This window comes from Ceratotherium simum, chromosome 20 (assembly GCF_057802395.1).
Source record: "Ceratotherium simum simum isolate JZ-2026a chromosome 20, ASM5780239v1, whole genome shotgun sequence".
Lineage (NCBI taxonomy): Eukaryota > Metazoa > Chordata > Mammalia > Perissodactyla > Rhinocerotidae > Ceratotherium > Ceratotherium simum.
The window spans coordinates 4,506,054-4,524,799 of NC_141919.1; the positions used below are offsets into that span (position 1 = coordinate 4,506,054).

The window sequence follows — 18,746 nt, forward strand, 5'->3', positions numbered from 1 at the left end:
TTGAAGCAAGTTTTAGATGATGTCTAGTTTTATCTATTTTTTCCTTTATTGCTTGTTCTTTTGGTGTCATATCTAAAAATGCTTTGCCTAACCCAAGGTCATGAAGATATACTCCTATATTTTCATTTGAGAGATTTATAGTTCTTAGCATTTAGTTCTTACATTTAGTCCTATGGTCCATTTTGAGTTAATTTAACTTTTTGTACATGGTATGAGCTAGAGGTCCAACTTGATTCTTTTGCATATGGATATCCATTTGTCTTAGCACCATTTGTTGCAAAAAAGCCCATTCTTTCCCCCACTGAATTGTCTTGGCACCCTTGTCAAAATCAGTTTACTATAAATCTGAAGGTTTATTTCTGGGCTCTCAATTCTATTCCATTGATTTCTTTGTCTCTTCTTATGTCAGTACCACACAGTCTTGATTACTGTAGCTTTGTAGTAAGCTTTGAAATCAGGAGGTGTGATTCCTCCAACTTTGTTCTTTTTTCTCAAGATTATTTTGGCTAATCTGCACTGGTTGACTTCCCATATGAATTTTAGGATCTGCTTGCCAGTTTCTCAACAAAGCAAGGTGGGATTTTGACAGAGATTACGTTGAATCTGTAGGTCAGTTTGGCGAGTATTGCCATCTTAACAACATTAAGTCTTCCGATGTATGAATGTGAGATATCTTTCCACTTACTTAAGTCCTTTAAAAATCTCTTTCAACAATGTTTTATAGTTTTCAGAAGTCTTGCACTTCCTTTGTTCAAATTATTTCTAAGTATTTTTTGATGCTATTATAAATGGAATTGTTTTCTTAATTTCATTTTCAAATTGTTTATTGCTAGTGTATAGAAATACAATTCATTTTTGTATTGATCTTGTATCTTGCAACCTTGCTGAACTTGTCTATTCTAATCATATTTTTTGTGGTTCCTTAGGATTTTCTATATACGAGATCATGTCATCTAAAATAGGAAAAGGAAGATAGTTTTACATCTTCCTTTCCAATCTGGATGCCTTTTATTTCTTCTTATTGCCTATTTGTCCTGGCTAGAACCTCTCGTACAGTGTTAAATTAAAGTGGTAAGGGCAGGCATCCTTGTCTTGTTCTTGATCATAGAGGGGAAGCATTAAGTCTTTCAATTAAGTTGATGTTAGCTGTACGTTTTTCATGCACTTGATCAAGTCAAGGAAGTTCCCCTCTATTCTTAATTTGTTGAGTGTCTTTATCAAGAAGAGGTGTTGGATTTTGCCAGATTTTTTTCTGCGTCTATTGAGACAATCATGTTTTTTTTGTCCTTTATGCTGTTGATATGTATTACGTTAATTCTTAGATGTTAAACTAACCTTGCATTCCTGGGATAAATCCCGCTTGGCCATGTTGTATAATCCTTTCATATGTTGCTGGGTTTGTTTGCTACTATTTTATTGATGATTTTGGTGTCTATAATTCATAAGAGATATTGATCTATAGTTTTATTTTTTCCTGAGGTCTTTGTCTGGCTTTAGTATCAGGGTAATTACTGTAATGAATTACTCATTCATTACATAGAGTAAGTTGGGGAGTATACCTTCCTCTTCTGTTTTTAGAATAGTTTGTGAATATTTGGTATTGATTCTTTAAATGTTTGGTAGAATTCACTAGTGAAGCCGTCTGGGCCTGGGGTTTTGTTGGGGGAAATTTTTATATTACTAATTCAGTCTTTTGTTATAAATGTACTCAGATTTTCTACTTCTTCTTGAGTCAGTTTTGGTAGTTTGTGTCTTTTAGGAACTTGTCTATTTCATCTAAGTTATCAGACTTGTTGGCAAAAAGTTGTTCAGAGCATTCCCCTTTTTATTTGTGTGAAGTTGGTAGTGTTGTCCTCGCTCATTTTTTATTTTAGTGATTTGAGTCTTCTCTCTTGTTTCTCAGTTAATCTAGCCATAGGTTTGTCAATTCTGTTCATCTTTTCAAAGAACTAACTTTTGGTTTCATTGACTTTCTCTATTGTTTTTTATTCCATATTTCATTAATGCCTGCTCTAATCTTTATTTTGTCTTTCCTTGCTTTAGGTTTAGTTTGCTCTTCTTTTCCCGGTATCTTAAGGTGGAAGATTAGGTTATTGATATGAGATCTATCTTTTTTCTTAATAGAGGCCTGTAAACTTCCCTTTGAGCACTGCCTTAGCTGCCTCCTATAAGTTTGGTATGTTGTGTTTTGGTTTTAATTTTTCTCAGGGTACTTTCTAATTTTTCTTGTGATTTCTTTGACACATTGGTTTTTTAGGAGCATGTTGTCTAATTTCCACATATTTGTGAATTTCTCAGATTTCATTGTTATTGATTTATGACTTCATTCCATTGTGATTGGAAAACATACTTTGTATGATTTCAGTGATTCTGAATTTGTCGAGGCTTGTTTTGTGGCCTAGCATCTGTCCTGTCCTAGGACGCATTCCGTGTGTACTTGTGAAGAAGGTGTTTTGCTCTTGTTGGGTCGAGTGTTCTGTAGATGTCTGTTCAGTCTAGTTGGTTTACAGTGTTATTCAAGTCTTCTGTTTCCTTGTTGATCTTCCACCTACTTGTTAATTCCATTATTGAAAGTACTTCTGGGAGATCTTGACTCAGGCTCAGGTCTTCTGTTTTATGCCAGGTGTTGGGCACCATCGGGATAGATCCTGGCACTTCTCAGGGTTTCAGTGATTGTATTTGTCAGAAGGATGTGGTGGGCTTTTGTGGTGGGTTGTTGGAAGTGTGTGGTCACGGAGCCCCTGCCCTGGCCATCCTGTGCTCCCCTTTCAGCTCCAAGCCGTCAGTGAGCCTCAGCCCAGGCCGCCGGAGGCAGGCCTGCCCCAGGCAGAGGTGCCACAAGGGAAAGGAAACGTGCCCAGCAATGGCGAGCCCCAGACACCAGCCCCCAGTGCTGAGGCAGCTTTGGATTCAAAGAGACAAGGTGAAAAAGGTAAGTGAAGCTTGGTAATTACGTCTAAGCCCTCTTTGGAGCCCCATTCAAATAAAAACGCAGCAGCGGTTCATGCCATCCACTCCGTACGAATACTGCAAGGGCAGAGTGTGCTGCTGGAGACGGTTGCTGAGCTTGGTAATCAGGCTGCAGGTGGCAGGCGAGTGTCTCTGGGCACCGGGAATTGGGGCCACAGGGCTTTTCCTCTGTCTTGCCGACATCTCATCCTTGTAAACTAAGTGCCTTGTTCTTTGGCAGCTGTGCAAAGAAAGGTCCAGGCTGCACCTTTATTTAGGACATTGGTGGGACTATGAGATTAAGGGGAGGTGGCTGAGTCCTAGGCAGCTGTCACTGGCTCCCAAGTACTTGTCTCAAACAGATATGACAACCAGTTAACCTCAGCAGTACACCTTCCTCCACTTGTAGGTTGTTGCTGTAATTGAGATAACTTAGTCCAGATTTTTTTCTCTAAACCACTTTTCTCTTCCTCATGGTTCTGAAGATGAGCTGCAGGCATAGAGAGGCCTAGAGTCTGCTGCTTAGGTCACAAAATAAATTACCCAACTGCCCCGCCCATCCACAGCCCACCCTATCCACCCTCCTTGGGAAGGCTCTGGAAATTGAGTGGTACTAGGGATTTTGTTTTTGTTTTAATTAAATTAAATGCTCATGATGTCACAGCTAACTCTGTTCTTTGCACAGAGGAAACCAATGAGGTTCAGGTTGTCAGCGAGGCGGAGCTTCGGAGAGACAGCCAGGGGCTGCCGCAGGAGCCAGGGCGAGAGCAGGCTGTGGAAGAAGACAGACATGCGGGTGGAAAAGGTGTCGGAGAAGTTGGCCAAACCCCACAGGTGCCAGCTGCCCTGTTGGAGAGCCAGGAAAATCAGGATACGGGGGGCCCTGAGCCGGAGCAGCTCGTCGTTGCCGATGGGCAGGAGGAGGAGCAGGATGCTGATGAGGAAGGTGGGTACGAGGCTCTGCAGGCTGCCAGCCAGCTCCTTTCCACCAGGCACTGGCCCTCTCAGTCTCCTTCCTCGTGGGTAACCGTGAGGTTTACCAAGCAGCAGCTCACCGTCTGGGGTTCATTTTGTTTGCTTGCTATCCATTATCAAGTAGGAGGCAGGCGGGCAGGGCCGTGCACTCCGCCGCACCTGGAAGTTTCAGAAATAATCTTCACAGTGAGTCAAGGGGCCTTTTCAGGTGTAAGAGCTTGAGGTGGGCGCTCAGCATCACGTCAGCATGGCCTCGTGGCAGGCGGGCCACCCGCCTGGTCCGCCTCTCCACTTCCTCACGTGGGGCCACAGTCAGTGTCTGGTGAGTGCAGGGAGGGGGGGAGGAACGATTGGATAGATGGAGCTTCGTGCATATTTGAGCATTGTGGAAAAGTGACACCTGAATCCCTTTCTGGTTTGGTTGACATTTTTTTTTTTTTTTAAAGGAAACTGTAGGAAATGGAGATCAACAGAATATTCTGGGATGTATTTTGGTCCCTTAAAAATGTGAAAAATTTTAATCCCAGCCAAGATGGGAGCACTTAAATATAGATCTTCCTCAGCTTATGACGGGGTTACGTCCTGATAAAGTTCTGTTATATGTTGAAAATATCCTAAGTCAAAAATGCATTTAATACACCTAACCTACCGAACATGATAACTTAGCCCCGCCTACCTTCGGCGTGCTCAGAACACTGACATTAGCCTGTAGTTGGGCAAAATCATCTAACACAAATCATCTATTGTATAATAAAGTATAGAATACGTCGTATAATTTATTGCATACTGTGCTGAAAGTGGAAAACAGAATGGTTGTCAGTGCATTGGTTGTCCACCCTCGCGAGGGCAGGGCTTAGGGGAGCTGAGGCGCCATGTCGCTGCCCAACGTCACGAGAGCGTGTCCTACTGCACATCGCCAGCCCGGGGAAGACCACAGTTCAAAGTATGGTTTCTACTGGGTGTGTATCGCTTTCACACCATCATAAAGTAGAGAAATCCTAAGTCGAACCATCATTACGTAGGGGGCCGTCTGTAGAAAACCACTGTGCTCTGGGACAAACCAAGTAACAGAATTTGGGGAATGTGCTTATTTGCAGAAGTTATCCTGATTTCATTTAAATCTAATTTTCACTTAAGTTCTCTTTCTGAAGAATGTGTTCCACAAGTTCTCAGTTAAAAAATGGGGGGGAAAAAAGCAAGCTGGAGTGGCTGATCCCGTGGCACTCGAGCGTCAGACCACTCAGCAGCTGGTCACAAAGTGAACAGCTGAAGGTTGGCCTCGGTACTGCAGGGCCTGTGGGAGACACCTCGTTCTAGAGCAGTTGTAGTGATGCCAACTGTGGACTGAAGCTGCAGGCCTCACAGGCCCGTGCCTCCTTTCCGCTTCAGCCAGTGGGTGCAGAGAAGCATAACTAGGGCTAACTTTTCCAGGCGTGCTTTTTAAAAAAAGACTTTGCCTCCCTGTGTAACATATATAAAATGTTTACATTAAGCCCTATGAGTATGTCTCTTGTAGGCATTTTGTCCTGATCTTTTGTGGTTGCTCTTCTGTCCAGGGATGAATGTAGTGAAGAAGGACCTAATTCTGTACGTGTGATGGAGAATTTTATTCTTTGGGTCACAAGAGCCGCTCCATTTCCTTCTGTCAGAGCAAAGAGCCATTCTAAGGAGATGCTCTCATTCACCAGAAACCTGTTGTTTCCAAAAACAGTGGTACTTTCCTTTCACTTTGAGTTGATTGTCTCTTTAAAAAACCAGGATTTTGGCTTAGTTAGCTAGTTTGCCCATTTCCAGCCTGCAGGATAGCCCTTTGTTTTAGGGTTATATTTTATATAGATCAGGGCTGAAGTGGGCCGTGTGTAAGTAGAGAACTCCTCCATGCTGTTTGCACTGGAAGCAAGCACATGAATCCCTGCTATTCCTGGGAGGTAGCACAAAGATCTGGTTCTTGAACGATGATTGGGATGACTCCTGCTGCCTGGGCTCTGGTGATCCTGTGGCATCAAGAGAGAATTGATGTAGCTTATGTTTTATGTGTCCATGCTAATTTTATAGGGAGAAACCAGCAGAAACTGGGAGGAGACGATGACTACAACATGGATGAAAATGAGGCAGAATCTGAGAGAGACAAGCAGGCAGCCCTTGCAGGGAATGACAGAAACGTAAATGGTAATAACTGGAGTCGGGTGGGTCACCTTTCATTTCTGCCTTGTGGTCCCTCACTTCTGGAGTGACTATACAGCGAATCCAACAGTAATATTGTAGGTAGTCCATCATATGAAGGAGACTTTGTCGTCTTCAGAAGCCTGGAATGTAGGGGCAGTGGAGGGAGGTGAAGGGTTGAGAAGCCCAAGATGAAGAGGACCTTTCAGAAAGTCTGCGTGTACAGTGGGCTCAAGCCCTCAGGAATTGTTTGGAGGATTTGTCCTCAGTGACGTGAAGGGATTGCCCAACAAAATGGCCAGGGCACCACTTGATCACTCTATAGCACTAGTCAAAAAGCCCTAGTGTATGCCCAGAGCTTCCAGACGGCTTTTTATAGTAGCACTTTGTATTATTATTGTTTTGAATTTTTGAAGAGTCCAGGCCAGGGGGATGTATCAGATTCTGGATTTGTCTGTTTCCTTGTGACTGGATTCAGGTTGAACATTTTTGTAGCTGCAGGTATGTTCCTCTTGTTTCACACCAGGAGGCACGTAATGGCAGGTTAATCACTTGGTTAAGACAGTGCCCACCAGGTCTCTCCATGTCAAAGGTCCACTTTCCCTTCGTGACTGGATAGTCATCTAGAGGGGATGCTTTGAAATGAGGTGGCTTTACCGTCCATTGAAAACCCTTGTCTAAATGGTGACCTTCCTAATCCTGTCATCTCTTGCATTTATTAGCTGCCATTCTTTAAGGAACGCGCATGTTTGTTTTAGTATCACTGTGGACTCATGCTTCCCTTTGTTAAAATTTGTTTTTCTGTCAAATTCTTAACATTTTCTTTCTCAGTTTTTAAGAGCTCTTTATATGCTAGGGTGATTGCTCTTTATCTGTGATGTAAGCGGCAAATACCTTCTCCCGGTTAGTCTTGGTTTCGCTTATGGTGTTTTTGCTATGCTAAAGTTTGAAAAATTTTTATGTCTTGTCTTTTTTGTGTGTGTGTGAGGAAGATCAGCCCTGAGCTAACATCCATGCCAATCCTCCTCTTTTTGCTGAGGAAGACTGGCCCTGAGCTAACATCTATTGCCAATCCTCCTCCTTTTTTTTTCCCTTTTTCTCCCCAAAGCCCCAGTAGATAGTTGTATGTCATAGCTGCACATCCTTCTAGTTGCTGTATGTGAGACGCAGCCTCAGCATGGCCGGAGAAGCGGTGCATCAGTGTGCGCCCGGGATCCGAACCCGGGCCACCAGTAGCAGAGCGCGCGCACTCAACTGCTAAGCCACGGGGCCGGCCCCTGTCTTTTCTTTTATTGCCTCTGGATATTGAGTCATAGTTAGAAAGGTTTCCCATCTAGCACTGGAAGGAATTCACCCATGTTTTTGTTCAGTATGCTTTCAAATTTTTCTTTTAGTTCTGTTACGAAGTAAAACATTCAGAAAACCACACAAAACAAACGAATTTTTAGAAGGTGACTACCTTGTGACTGCTCCCTCCTCCCCCCAGTCAAGAAACAGAGCTTGGCTGGCCCTCCAGAGCCCCTTCCCTGTCCCAGTAGTAGAAACGCCCTTCCTGACCTTTCCAGTAGGCATTTGCTTTCATTTCTTTATGGGTTTATCACATGGGCATCCCTGGACGTCCCCATTTTCTTAAATTTTAGATGTCTTGACGTCTCTCTTAATCTACAGATTCCCTCTCCGTTCCTTTCCTTTCCTTACAGTCTGTTAAAGAGCCAAACCATTTGACCTGGGGTTCTCCACAGTATGGAGAGTGTGATTGTATATCCGTGGTGTGGTTAGCATGTTCTTCCCTCTTCCTTGGTATGTGGGCTCCAGCCCTGGTAAGATGACAAATGGTGGTGTGTTCCCTCATCAGGAAGCACGTACTTCTGGTGTCTTGCGTTTTGTGAGGTGAGCGGCAGTTGATGCTCAGTGCCTTTATTAATTCATTGGTGGTATTTTAATTCAGCCATTTCTATTTCATTTGTTAATTGGAATATTTTATAAATAGTTATGGTATTGTTCATATCGTATAGGCAGATAAATGCTTGATTCTTTCTTTTTATTTACCAATTTTCATAATAAGGAATTATTTCCCTCACATCCTCTGAAGGTGACCATTTTTAAAATATAATTATAAACGTAAGGATTTAAGCCTATTTGATGGGTCTCACTCAGTTGCATTTATTATCCTTTTTGAAGTTCACATTGTCGCATCTTTTGGCCGGTGGGGCCTTCCCCACTTTTATCTGAACCGTCAGGTTCCTTTGTCTCTTGGCCCCTGTCCTGCTCAGCCACTGCTTCTCTCCCCACTCGGCACTTGTTCTCTCTGAGGGCCTCTGCCTGGGAAGGAGCCCCAGAAAGGAGCCCTGGCAGATGAGTTGCAGCAGTTCATGGGACTCAGCCTCCCCCACCCGTCAGTCCTTAGCATGGACACTTTGTGGTCACTCGCTGTGGAAGTGGCGGAAACTGGCCCAGTGCTCGCTGCAGTTCACCCATTGGCCCAGGTACTTTCTGGTGTAAATCTGTTGGCTGTTTGGGGTTCTCTTGTTCTCAGGTTCATCAGATGCTCTGTTGCTTCTGTTTTCTTTCTAGATGCTGCTATCATATGTGTAGCTGTCCATGGTTTGTCTTTAACTGCTTGTGTTTTGGGGTTTGCAGGATTCCTTATCATCCAGTTTTGTAAATGTTGTCCATGGTTTTTGAGTTGTTTAGTTTGCTAAACTTTAGTTGCTTTATGTAGGGACTTAGAGATTCAAAAACCATACCACTGTTGCCACCATCTTTCCAGAATCCTCTTCTGCTTTCATATTTACATTGAGATCTCTTGATTCATTTGATTTATTTCAAATGTGTTCAGGTATATGGCATGAGGAATGGGTCCAATTTTCTTTTTCCAAAGGGCTGTCCATTTGGCCCAGTACCATCTCAAATTGCCATCAAAGCCGGTGATTTGAGGTGCCACCTTCATCAAATACCAAAATATGTACTTGGGTCTAATTTTTGGACTTTGTATTTCTGTTCCATTGATTTCTCTGTTGATTCACACTGTTCCACACTGTTCTATGTATAACAGCTTTTTAAAATACCTGGCAAATCTATTCCCTCTGGAAAATCTCAGCCAACATCTCTTTGAATAATGTTGCTTCCCTTTTTGATTCCTTCTTTAACTCAAATGATAAGTGTGTTAGATCTTCTTATTCTGTTCATGTCTCTTACCCTCTTTTTCGTATTTTCCGTTCCTGCCTTTCTGGTCTGTATTCAGAATAATTTCCTCAGAAATATCTTCTAGTTCAACAATTTTTCCTTCAGCTATACGTTATCTGTTCTTTAATTCATGCTTTGTTTTTAATTTTAGTTATTTTATTTTTCGTTTGTAAACTTTCTACTTGGCCATTCTGTATGGGCCCTTATTCCTTGCTCATGTTTTCAAACACTTTTATTTCTTTAAATACATCACAGAGATTTGTCTTATATTCCCTGGCTTCTAATTGCAGTATCTGAAAACTTTGTGTTTCTGTTGTTTCTGCACATTCTCACTCGTGATACTTTGTTTGCTTGTGAGTTTTGTGCTTTTTGACTGTGAGCTACTAGTTTCCCTGGAACCTTATCTGTGGGAAGTCTTCAGGACTGAGTTACAGTATTCCACTGGGGAATGTAGTTTGCCTCTGCCAGTCTCAAGGAGGGCACTACAAACTCACAACCTCTTTAATAAAGTAAATTCTTTTCTATAGGGTTTTTTTTGGATCACATAGGAAATGTAAGTTCAAATTATAAATTGGCACAACCATCTCCTGTGGTTAAGAATCCACACACTGGGCTTTCTTGCTGTCGCGTTTTCTTTGGAGGTTTATTTCCCGTTACCTTTAAGCCAAGGATGTGAGCCTGTGGGGTCTCAGCTTCACATAGGATTCCCCTTCTTGACTCCGCATCCTGAGTGGAGCCCTAGTCTTTAGTTTTTGTTCTCCTGCAGCTTTTGAAACCGTGAAGGGAGAAGGCCGTGTCCTCGAGCTTCCACAGAATCCTCAGGACTGGTGGCTGTGATGCTTATTACCTTAGGAGTTGTTACTTGCACTTCATTTTTGGCCTGGCAGATTCCTTCTTTTATTGCCATTATAGGCAGTGTGTTTTAATGTTTAATTTTTTAAAAAAATTTTAACTTTTCATTTTGAAATGACTTAGATTTTTAAAAAATGGTAAGAATTTCCATATACCGTTCACCCAGGTTCCCCAAATGTTAAAATCTTATGTAACCATAGTACAATGAAGAAATTAATATTGACACAATGCTGTTACCTATAGACATTATTTAAATTTAGTGAATCGTCTGACCGGTATCCCTTATCTGGTGCAGGATCTAATCCAGGATCATGTGCTGCGTTTATTGTCCTACCTCTTCAGTGTCCTTTAACCTGGAACCGTCTGACTTTATCATTTGTGACATTGATATTTTTTGAAGTGTTTTGGCCGGCTATTTGGTAGAAAAATCCCTCAATTTGGGTTCTCAGTTTGATTCAACGGTGTTCTTAAAAAGTATCTTTCATATTTTCTGCAGCATGTTAATTATTACAATTGGCAGAGTTGTTTGGGGTTTCTAGAAATGCAAGTCCTAACTTGATTTTTAAATTATCTTCATGGACTATTTAGGTAATTTTTTAATGCAAAAGATTAACACATTAGCAGTCAGAATTTTAAGCAAATGTAAGGTCTCTCCATCTTTCTGTTCTTCATCATTGACTCCACTCATTTGTGTACCTCAGGTCTTGAATAGCATGTTTTCTGGTATAGTTACTGTCTCACATCTCTTTTAACATTCTTTTAAATGAGCTTTTTGTTAGTGCCATCGAGTTGATTCTGACTCCTAGCGAGCCCGTGTACAGCAGAATGGAACCTGCCTGGTCTTTCTGCAGCATCCTCTCCCCTTCCAGCAATATAGCAGACAATGCTCCGCAGCTATTCATAGGGTTTTCATGGCCAGTTTGTTTGGAAGTGGTGGCCAGGTCCTTCCTAGTCTGTAAGCTCCAGTGAAGCCTGTCCACCTGGGTGACCCTGCTGGTATTTGAAGTACGGTGGCAGAGCTGTCAGCATCACAGCCACACACAGCTGCCACAGTACCACAACCGACAGACGAGTGGTGTGCTTCCCTCACCGGGAATGAGCCTACTGTCCTACAGAATGTTCGGCTTGCTGGTGAAGCTTTGGGATCTTTCACTCCCTACTCCTGAGTGTCCTCTAAGGATTTAAGTGAGGGGGTAGGCAAAGTAAAGAAGATAAATGCTCTGTCAGCTCTTTTAAGAAAGAGTTTTAAGTTGAAGAAATCTCATCAACATCATCTTGAGATTGTCATTGAAACGGTTTAAGACCCTGTTTCCTCCAGGGACATTAGAAGAAAAAGGCATTAGCTCCAATTTTATTAGAGAACTTTAAAAGACACTATTAATTTAAGGCCGTCATTTAATTAATTAATAAAATTATTAACCGTTTAATGTGCAGTAGTTGTAAATCAGGACATTGGTTTTAGGTTTTATTTGTGATGTGTCTTTTTATGTCCTTTGTGTGTCGAAGGATAGAGTAAGGGTGGTGGAAGCCACATAAAGACTTCGGCTCTGTCAAGGAAGAGCTTTGAGTAACAAGAGCTGACCAGCCCTGCAGATGGCACTAACACAGTGTGCTTCGTGTTGGAGGTGCACCACCAGAGGGATTCACGCAGCACACCAGGGTTGTGATCATATCAAAAATTTTATGAGTACATTTTATATAGTCCATTTTGTAGGAGATGGGGCATTATTTCACTATTTTAAACAATTATAGAGTTTTCCGATGTTTTAGCTTTGTTTCATGGCACCCTGTTGGCCATGTATGTATGATCTTTTTTGCTATCTTGTCCTTGATCTGGAATGCAAATCCACATTATAATATTGCCGTGGGAAATACAGTTCTCTTTATGACACAGTTTCCAGACACTTATGTCAGGTAGGACCTGCTTGGGCTGGTTTCTCAAAATGTTTACCACTAGAATATTGTGTGTTTTTTCTTTCCTTTTTAGTTCTTAATGCAGAAAATCAGAAAAGAGACACAGTAAATTTACTTGATCAGCGTGAAAAGAGGAATCATACACTCTGAATCAAACTGGAATTCCGTACTCCGTGTCAGGATTGTACAGAGATCACTACAGAATGCTCATGCAAGTTTGAATACTGTGAAATGTACTAAGTAAAACATACATCTGAAGACAATTATTGTGGAGTTTTAGTATGTACTTTATGTAGGAAAATGAGATTGTCTTTTAGACACTCTTTGGGGGTACTTTTGAAGTGTCAATATTAAAATGTCAAAATTTGTCGGCTAATAGGTATTTCATGAGAAGATCAACACCAAAAATAGAACCCAAATTCTTCAAGTATGGCGACAGTGGCGCTTCTTATTCTGAGAGATAACTTTGTTTAAAAAATAAAAGCCTGCAGGGAGAGCCCATCTTCTGACATGAAGGAGAGACCTGCCGCGCTGGAGAACTCCTTTTTCTGGGTTCCCTCTGGAGTCGTTCTCTTCTCCACGTGCTGTGCCGAGTAACTGGTACCGGCCCCTATCTCTGTTCTCCCTGGTCAGCTGAACGATTCTTGGTGTATGCTCTTGTGCGTGCATTTCTGGTTCTGACAGACAGTGGCCTAGAGCACTGACTGTTAACACAAACATCACTAGCAACTGTTTTAAATGAGTCTAAATACTCATTTAAAGGTGTTTCGTGCGAGAATTTTTAAAAAGACTACTTGTATAATAACCCTTGTCATTAATGTACCAAATGCTTTTAAGTGACGTGTAATTTGAACACTTGTGGTCTATACTTACTTTGCTCATATGTGTGAGCAAAGCAAAATCTTGTGTACTAAGTCCGTATTACCAAGGAAGACCACGAGGGTATTAGACCTTTGACCCAGCAGGGGGCAAAGCAGAGTGGACCTGGGGCGCCTGTGGCAGAGCAGGGAGGCAGCACAGCACTGGGGAGGCAGGTTTGCTGTGGACAGACTGCCTACTTCACTAGAGTAAAAGGAGCGACAGCTGATGTTAAGGATACGTAGAGTGTCACAAATTGGGAACGTTTAGGAAGGCAAAAGAAAGGAATAGCTGTTTTTGTCAGTCTGCATATTTAGCTTGTGGTAACTATCACAAAACTGATTTAAAAATCACGTTAATGTTAATTTGAAAATGACTAATCATAATTCACATTGATAATAGTGACATTAGGTTTGACTTGAGTTGGTTCTTAATATTTAAGGTAAATAGGCCCTTGCCACTTGTGAATGACTGAAAAGTCACACTAACAACTTTCAGTGAGGCTCTCTAAAGTGTGCGTGGGTGGTGATGCTTATTAAAATACATTTCAAGTAACAGGATTTGAGATGCAGGGGCCTCAGGTCATTTGGTGTAAACCCCGAATTTTCAGAGAGGAAACGGGGCCCAGAGAAGTTATGGAGCTTATCCAGGCCAGAGAGCTGGTGAGCCGGAGGCCTGGCCTCACGCCCAGTGTGGACTCGCTGTGCCCCAGCAGTCACTGAATTGGGACCTGGTTTGCATCCAGCTTAAGATCTCCAACTTGAATGTTCTTCATGTGATATCCTTTTACCTAATCACCAAGATTAAACTCTTCCATCCAGAAAAGGCAACTGAAGAGGGTATAAAAGTAGCTTATAAGAGTTTATCTTAAGTCCTTGTCCAACCTCCCTTTGTGTCTTAGTCTTGGGGTTGATATTCTCTTGCTTTTTCAAGTAACTAATAAAGCCTGTATTCATCTCATGTTTAATCAGTGTGCATACAGTTGCTGAGAAATAAAATATTCTGTTAGTTCAGCTTTTAAAACTGCTTTCAGTTTTCCCTTCATCCCCTGTTGGATCCCTAAAGAATCAGCTTTTAAATTGTGGATTAAGGATGGTGGTTTGCCTTAAACCTTTTGTGGAGTGAGATGGAATGTCAATGTAAATAAAAAAGAACCGTGATGATTTCATCTTCATGAACACAGGCACCAAAAGGCCATTCGTTCAGGGGTGTGTACTTGGAGCTGTTTCTCCAGGCAGTCCTGCTTTATTACCACTGGCTTCCCTTGGGATCACAGGCACCTATTCCGAGGCAACAATTGAAAGGTGTCATGGCTATTAAAAAAAACAAAAAAACAAAAACCTGTGTAATAAGCATCAGGTAGATATCAAAACCCTCACCTTGGTCTTTTGGTTTCATCCAAAATTAAATCAAGCAGTTATTCCAGTTTTTAACAGGTGTAAACTCTAACTCACACCTTCCTCTATACTCTCAAATGGTGTGTAGACAGGAGTGATGATTCATTTGATCTTTTTTCCCTACAGATAGGACTGCCGATGGAGAGTCCCTAAGCAACCCGGGATTAGATTTCATGAGTAATCGAATTCACTGCACATACTTAATGTACTTTTGTGTGCTGGAATTTGAGAAATAAATCATTACCTGTTAAGTCAGTATGCTGTTTAATGAATAACTAGATTGATAACTAGCGTGACTCTTGTTTTAATTGGTAATAGCTGGTTATCCATTCCTAGTAGACTGGTGGACGAGAATTGTGAAATCAGGGTCATTTAAGGTCCCGGACATCGGTATGCTCCCACTATGTATTTTACCCTACAAGATTATTAATTATAAATAATGATAGTTTATAGGATACTCAACAATTTCTAACAGGTCTTTGAAATGAATTTTAGGAAAAATATGTAATTTTAAAATGCTCCATTAACTGTGGGTTATATAACACTTTTTTCCACATGGTTAGCTTAGACTTTGAAAATGTTTATCAGTGTCTGAAAAGGAAATAAGCTTATGATAATTGTGTATTTCAGTATTTGTATGTTTATGTGCTGTTTCTCAGCTCAGAGGGCAACATTTTCTTCAAGTGTACTAAGCTCTTAAAAATTGGTTTGTAAAATTCTGATAATGTATACACTGAAGGATCACTCTAAGTAGATATCTTCCTGTGCACTTATACCCAAAACTAAAATGCTTCTATCCTTGTTGGTGTGCCTGTGAAACACATCTCTGGGAATGTTAAATGACTGGAAATATTTTCATCTTTAAACTACATACAAACTTCAGATAATGAGCTTTTTAATAAACCAAGGCCCTAACCAGTCCTAAAGTAGAATAAAAATCCTGAGTTGAGTGACATAGACTATACCTTGCTTACACACTTTGTACCCCTACAAAGATTCTAATACTGTGATGGGTGCTTGGTAAATATTTGACAATTAAGTCCAAATGAATGATTGTGATTGATCAGAGGCGTGGTCCCAGATAACCTAATTTTCCATATAAAAGGTTTTGCCTTTTAGAACCTTTATAAACAGATTTAGATGACCAAATGCCTTTTTAGAATGAAAGTTAAAGACGAGAACTAGGATGAAAACCAACTTAGCCTTAGAGGTAAGCCAGAGTCTTTGTGGAAGAGTTCCTGTTGTTAGCTTGCTTTTTACTAATTTCTCTCAAAGCTCTAGTAAAATCGCAGCAATGGAACCTCTAGGCTGATGTATCATGTTTGCCTTTATCCAGAACTTAAATGTTCACGTAAATGTTTTCTCTCTCTCTCCAAAAAAGCTGTGCATTATCAACAGTTTAACATCTGAGTAGCATTTAGAAGTTCTGTGACCTTAACCAGCAGCCTACAACTGCTAGTTTTTTCCTATAAAGGAGAATCTTGGTATAACAATCTCCTTGCTCTGGTTTGTTGAGATAGGCTCATTCAAAAGTTATTCTAGAAGTCAACAGATAACCTGTGATCAGAACAAAGCACCACATTTTCCTTTAAACTTGGCTAAGTTTGAATTTTAAACAGAAGGTTGCAGGTACTGCATCTTTATCTTTGCAGTAATTTAGAAATTCAGAGTTGTTGCATAATAACTTGATCCTCCAAAAGCTGATAAATTCTCTTTTTAAATGTAATACCAGTCCTCTGGTATTAGCAGAGGACTACAGTGTAAAGGAATGCATAGGTGGACTGGTTCAATATCTGACAGGTCATTTCAACACTTCAAAAGCAAATTTTTAAAACACCTTTGGCAGCTATAGGACGACAAAAATATTCAGTCATCCAAAGTTTATTTTATGGTTTCTTATCTCAATAGCAACTAGTTCTGGTTCCCTACCCTCGTTAGATTTGAAAGTATTTGATAGCTAACTTGTGCTTAGGTTGATGTGCAAATATCAGACAAATCAACCATTTTCATCAGCTGAAGCAAGCCGTTTAGGGGAAAGGCCACCAGACTCCAACTTGCCACCTCCAAATTCCTCTGCACTGCTAGCCTCCTGTGTTCTCACCACCAAGTGTCTCTCCAAGCAAAGGCAGCCTTCCCACTGCCCTAGTAGTCTTGTACCTTTTCTGTTCAGTTTTCCCTAGGATAGCTCATTACCATCAGGATGTCTTCTGCATCTTAAAAAACATCAACATCCCACTGAGTGAGCAGGTTCTGGAAAGATTAAGTCCCTTTTCTCAAATGTGTACTACAGTTGGGAAGACAGAAACAACTATTTAAATTACAGCTAAAAGTGCTAAGTACTTTTGAGGGGTTTGGCCTAAACCAGGAGATGGAGGAGCCTTCCCTGAGTATGTGACAGTTCAGCTGTAACTTGAAGGACGAGGAGAAATTGGCCAGAAGAGGCTTAGTAGTCAGGGGAGGCAGTGCAGCTGCAGCTTGAGAAGCCAGTGGGAGAGGGCAGAAATGAAGTGGCCAGATGGGGCATTCCTGGGTGAGGACTGTGTCATTGACCAGAGAACAGTGACTCTGTTATGATCATATCAGCTCCTCCAAGAACAGGCCGGGGCAAATATGAACGTGGGCAAGTCACTTCTTCACAGCCAAGTTGACTGCATTACTTCACCCTGCTCGCTACCCCTCAGCTTGCTTTCCCGCTTCTGCCTCACCTCTGCAGGAAAGGGCCTTCACTCTTGTTGCCAGCAATCTTTATGTGCCAAATCCAATGGGCCCATTTTGGTCCTTATCTTACTGGCTTCTTAGCTGTATGTGGCCCTGCATTCTGTTAATTTTCCTGCTAAGTCTCCTTCACAGGCTTTGTCCAGTGCCCCGAGGCATAGCCAGAAAGGAACTTTCCTCCCTGGCATCCTTTGACCAATAATTAATGTCTTTCTTTCTTAGCTAGAAGAGTCAGTCTTGTGAACACAAAACAGTGAAACAGAAATTTGCCAAAGGGTGGCATGGCATGGTTTTTAGGCGCTCACTTCTCTCAGCCTGTCTCATCTCCTATCTGCTGCCTCCCCATTCCCTGGCTCACTCTTAGAACTTGGCTATCCCAACTCTGTTCCTAGGGACCTATCTCAGTCCCATCTACATGCTCCCTGAGCAACTGCAACCTCCAGACAAGGCTTGAATCTACATCTCTGCCGACACATCTCCACCCAAGAATGCACCTTTCAGCTCCAGACCAAACAACTACCTGCTGTCCTCACCAGGATGTCCCAAAAACATCTCAACGTCTAAAGCAATCTTTATCCCCAAACGTACTCTATTTTGCTTACATAAGCAAATGGCACCATATCCATCTAGTTGCCAAAGCCATAAAACCTATGAATAATCACCCTTGATTCCCACACAAACTCGCACTCATTTACCAAGTCTTGTACCTTGTACATCTTTTGATTCCATCCACCTTCTCCACTCCCTCCGCCACTACCTTAATTAAGACCACCATGTTCTCTCACCTAACCAGATTCCCTGCCTCCAGTCCTGCCCCCTTTTGAACCAGTCTTCTTGGGCAAGCATATCTGATTTGACCCGTCATTTCCCTGCATCAGACCTTTCAGTAGTATCCACCAATAAATATCAGACTCAAGTCCAAATTCATTAATTGGCTTCCCAGTTCTGGAGGCTTGGCCTTCCCTTATCGCCCAATCTTCTCTCTCCAATCCCTTGTCCTGCTCTACACTTTGGTCAGACTGCCACCATCTCACCTCCAGGCCTGTGTACATCCTGTTTCCCTGTCTAGGACCCCTTTACCAGCTAATACCTCTTTATTAGCCTTTGGGGCTCCAAGAGATGCTGACTTTCTCCATAAATCTTGGTGTGTGATGTGATTCTCCTATACGGCATACTCCATTTTCCTCAGTGCATTATAAATACCTGCTTGCTTTTCTGCATTAGTCATAAGGTTATAAACTCTACGAGGAGAGAGGTCTTATATCCCCCATCATCATTTTTTAGTACCTTGAATGATAAGAGTTCTAAAAAATGGTAAAGTTCTTAAAAAGGCAACTTTCTACTTTTCTGATTAGAAACCTGCAGTTAAAAAAAATATTAAAGCAACTTAAAACACACACAATTCTGTCATTAACATACACTAACAAATCTTTTACTTTTAGGTTGATAATGGGTTAACTTAGGAACACTCTTTGCTCTTAGGAAGACCTAGGCCCAAAAAACAGCCTAGATGCTCTATAATTAGGCAGAACCCTTGCTCAGTCACTTTCATTTACACTAGCTGACCCCATTAGACCTACCTGTTAAAAACACCACAGCATGGGCTGGCCCTGTGGCTTAGCGGTTAAGTGCGTGCGCTCCGCTGCTGGTGGCCCGGGTTCGGATCCTGGGCGCGCACGGATGCACCGCTTCTCCGGCCATGCTGAGGCCGCGTCCCACATACAGCAACTAGAAGGA

At 41.8% G+C, this 18,746-nt stretch overlaps 1 protein-coding gene across 3 annotated transcripts in view; it reads left to right on the plus strand.

Moving 5' to 3' along the window:
• Nucleotides 1–14,550, plus strand: part of GOLM1 (golgi membrane protein 1) — a 63,548-nt gene extending 48,998 nt beyond the window's left edge. For 2 of the 3 annotated variants that reach the window (XM_004440805.3, XM_087444320.1), the window contains exons 7-10: nucleotides 2,773–2,932; nucleotides 3,635–3,895; nucleotides 5,980–6,093; nucleotides 12,113–14,550. In XM_004440805.3, coding sequence (XP_004440862.1) covers nucleotides 2,773–2,932; nucleotides 3,635–3,895; nucleotides 5,980–6,093; nucleotides 12,113–12,189 — 612 coding nt within the window. In that variant the 3' untranslated portion in view covers nucleotides 12,190–14,550. The remainder of the gene's footprint in view (nucleotides 1–2,772; nucleotides 2,933–3,634; nucleotides 3,896–5,979; nucleotides 6,094–12,112) is intronic. The other variant, XM_087444321.1, reaches the window with a different exon arrangement.
• The last annotated feature ends 4,196 nt before the right edge of the window (nucleotides 14,551–18,746 follow it).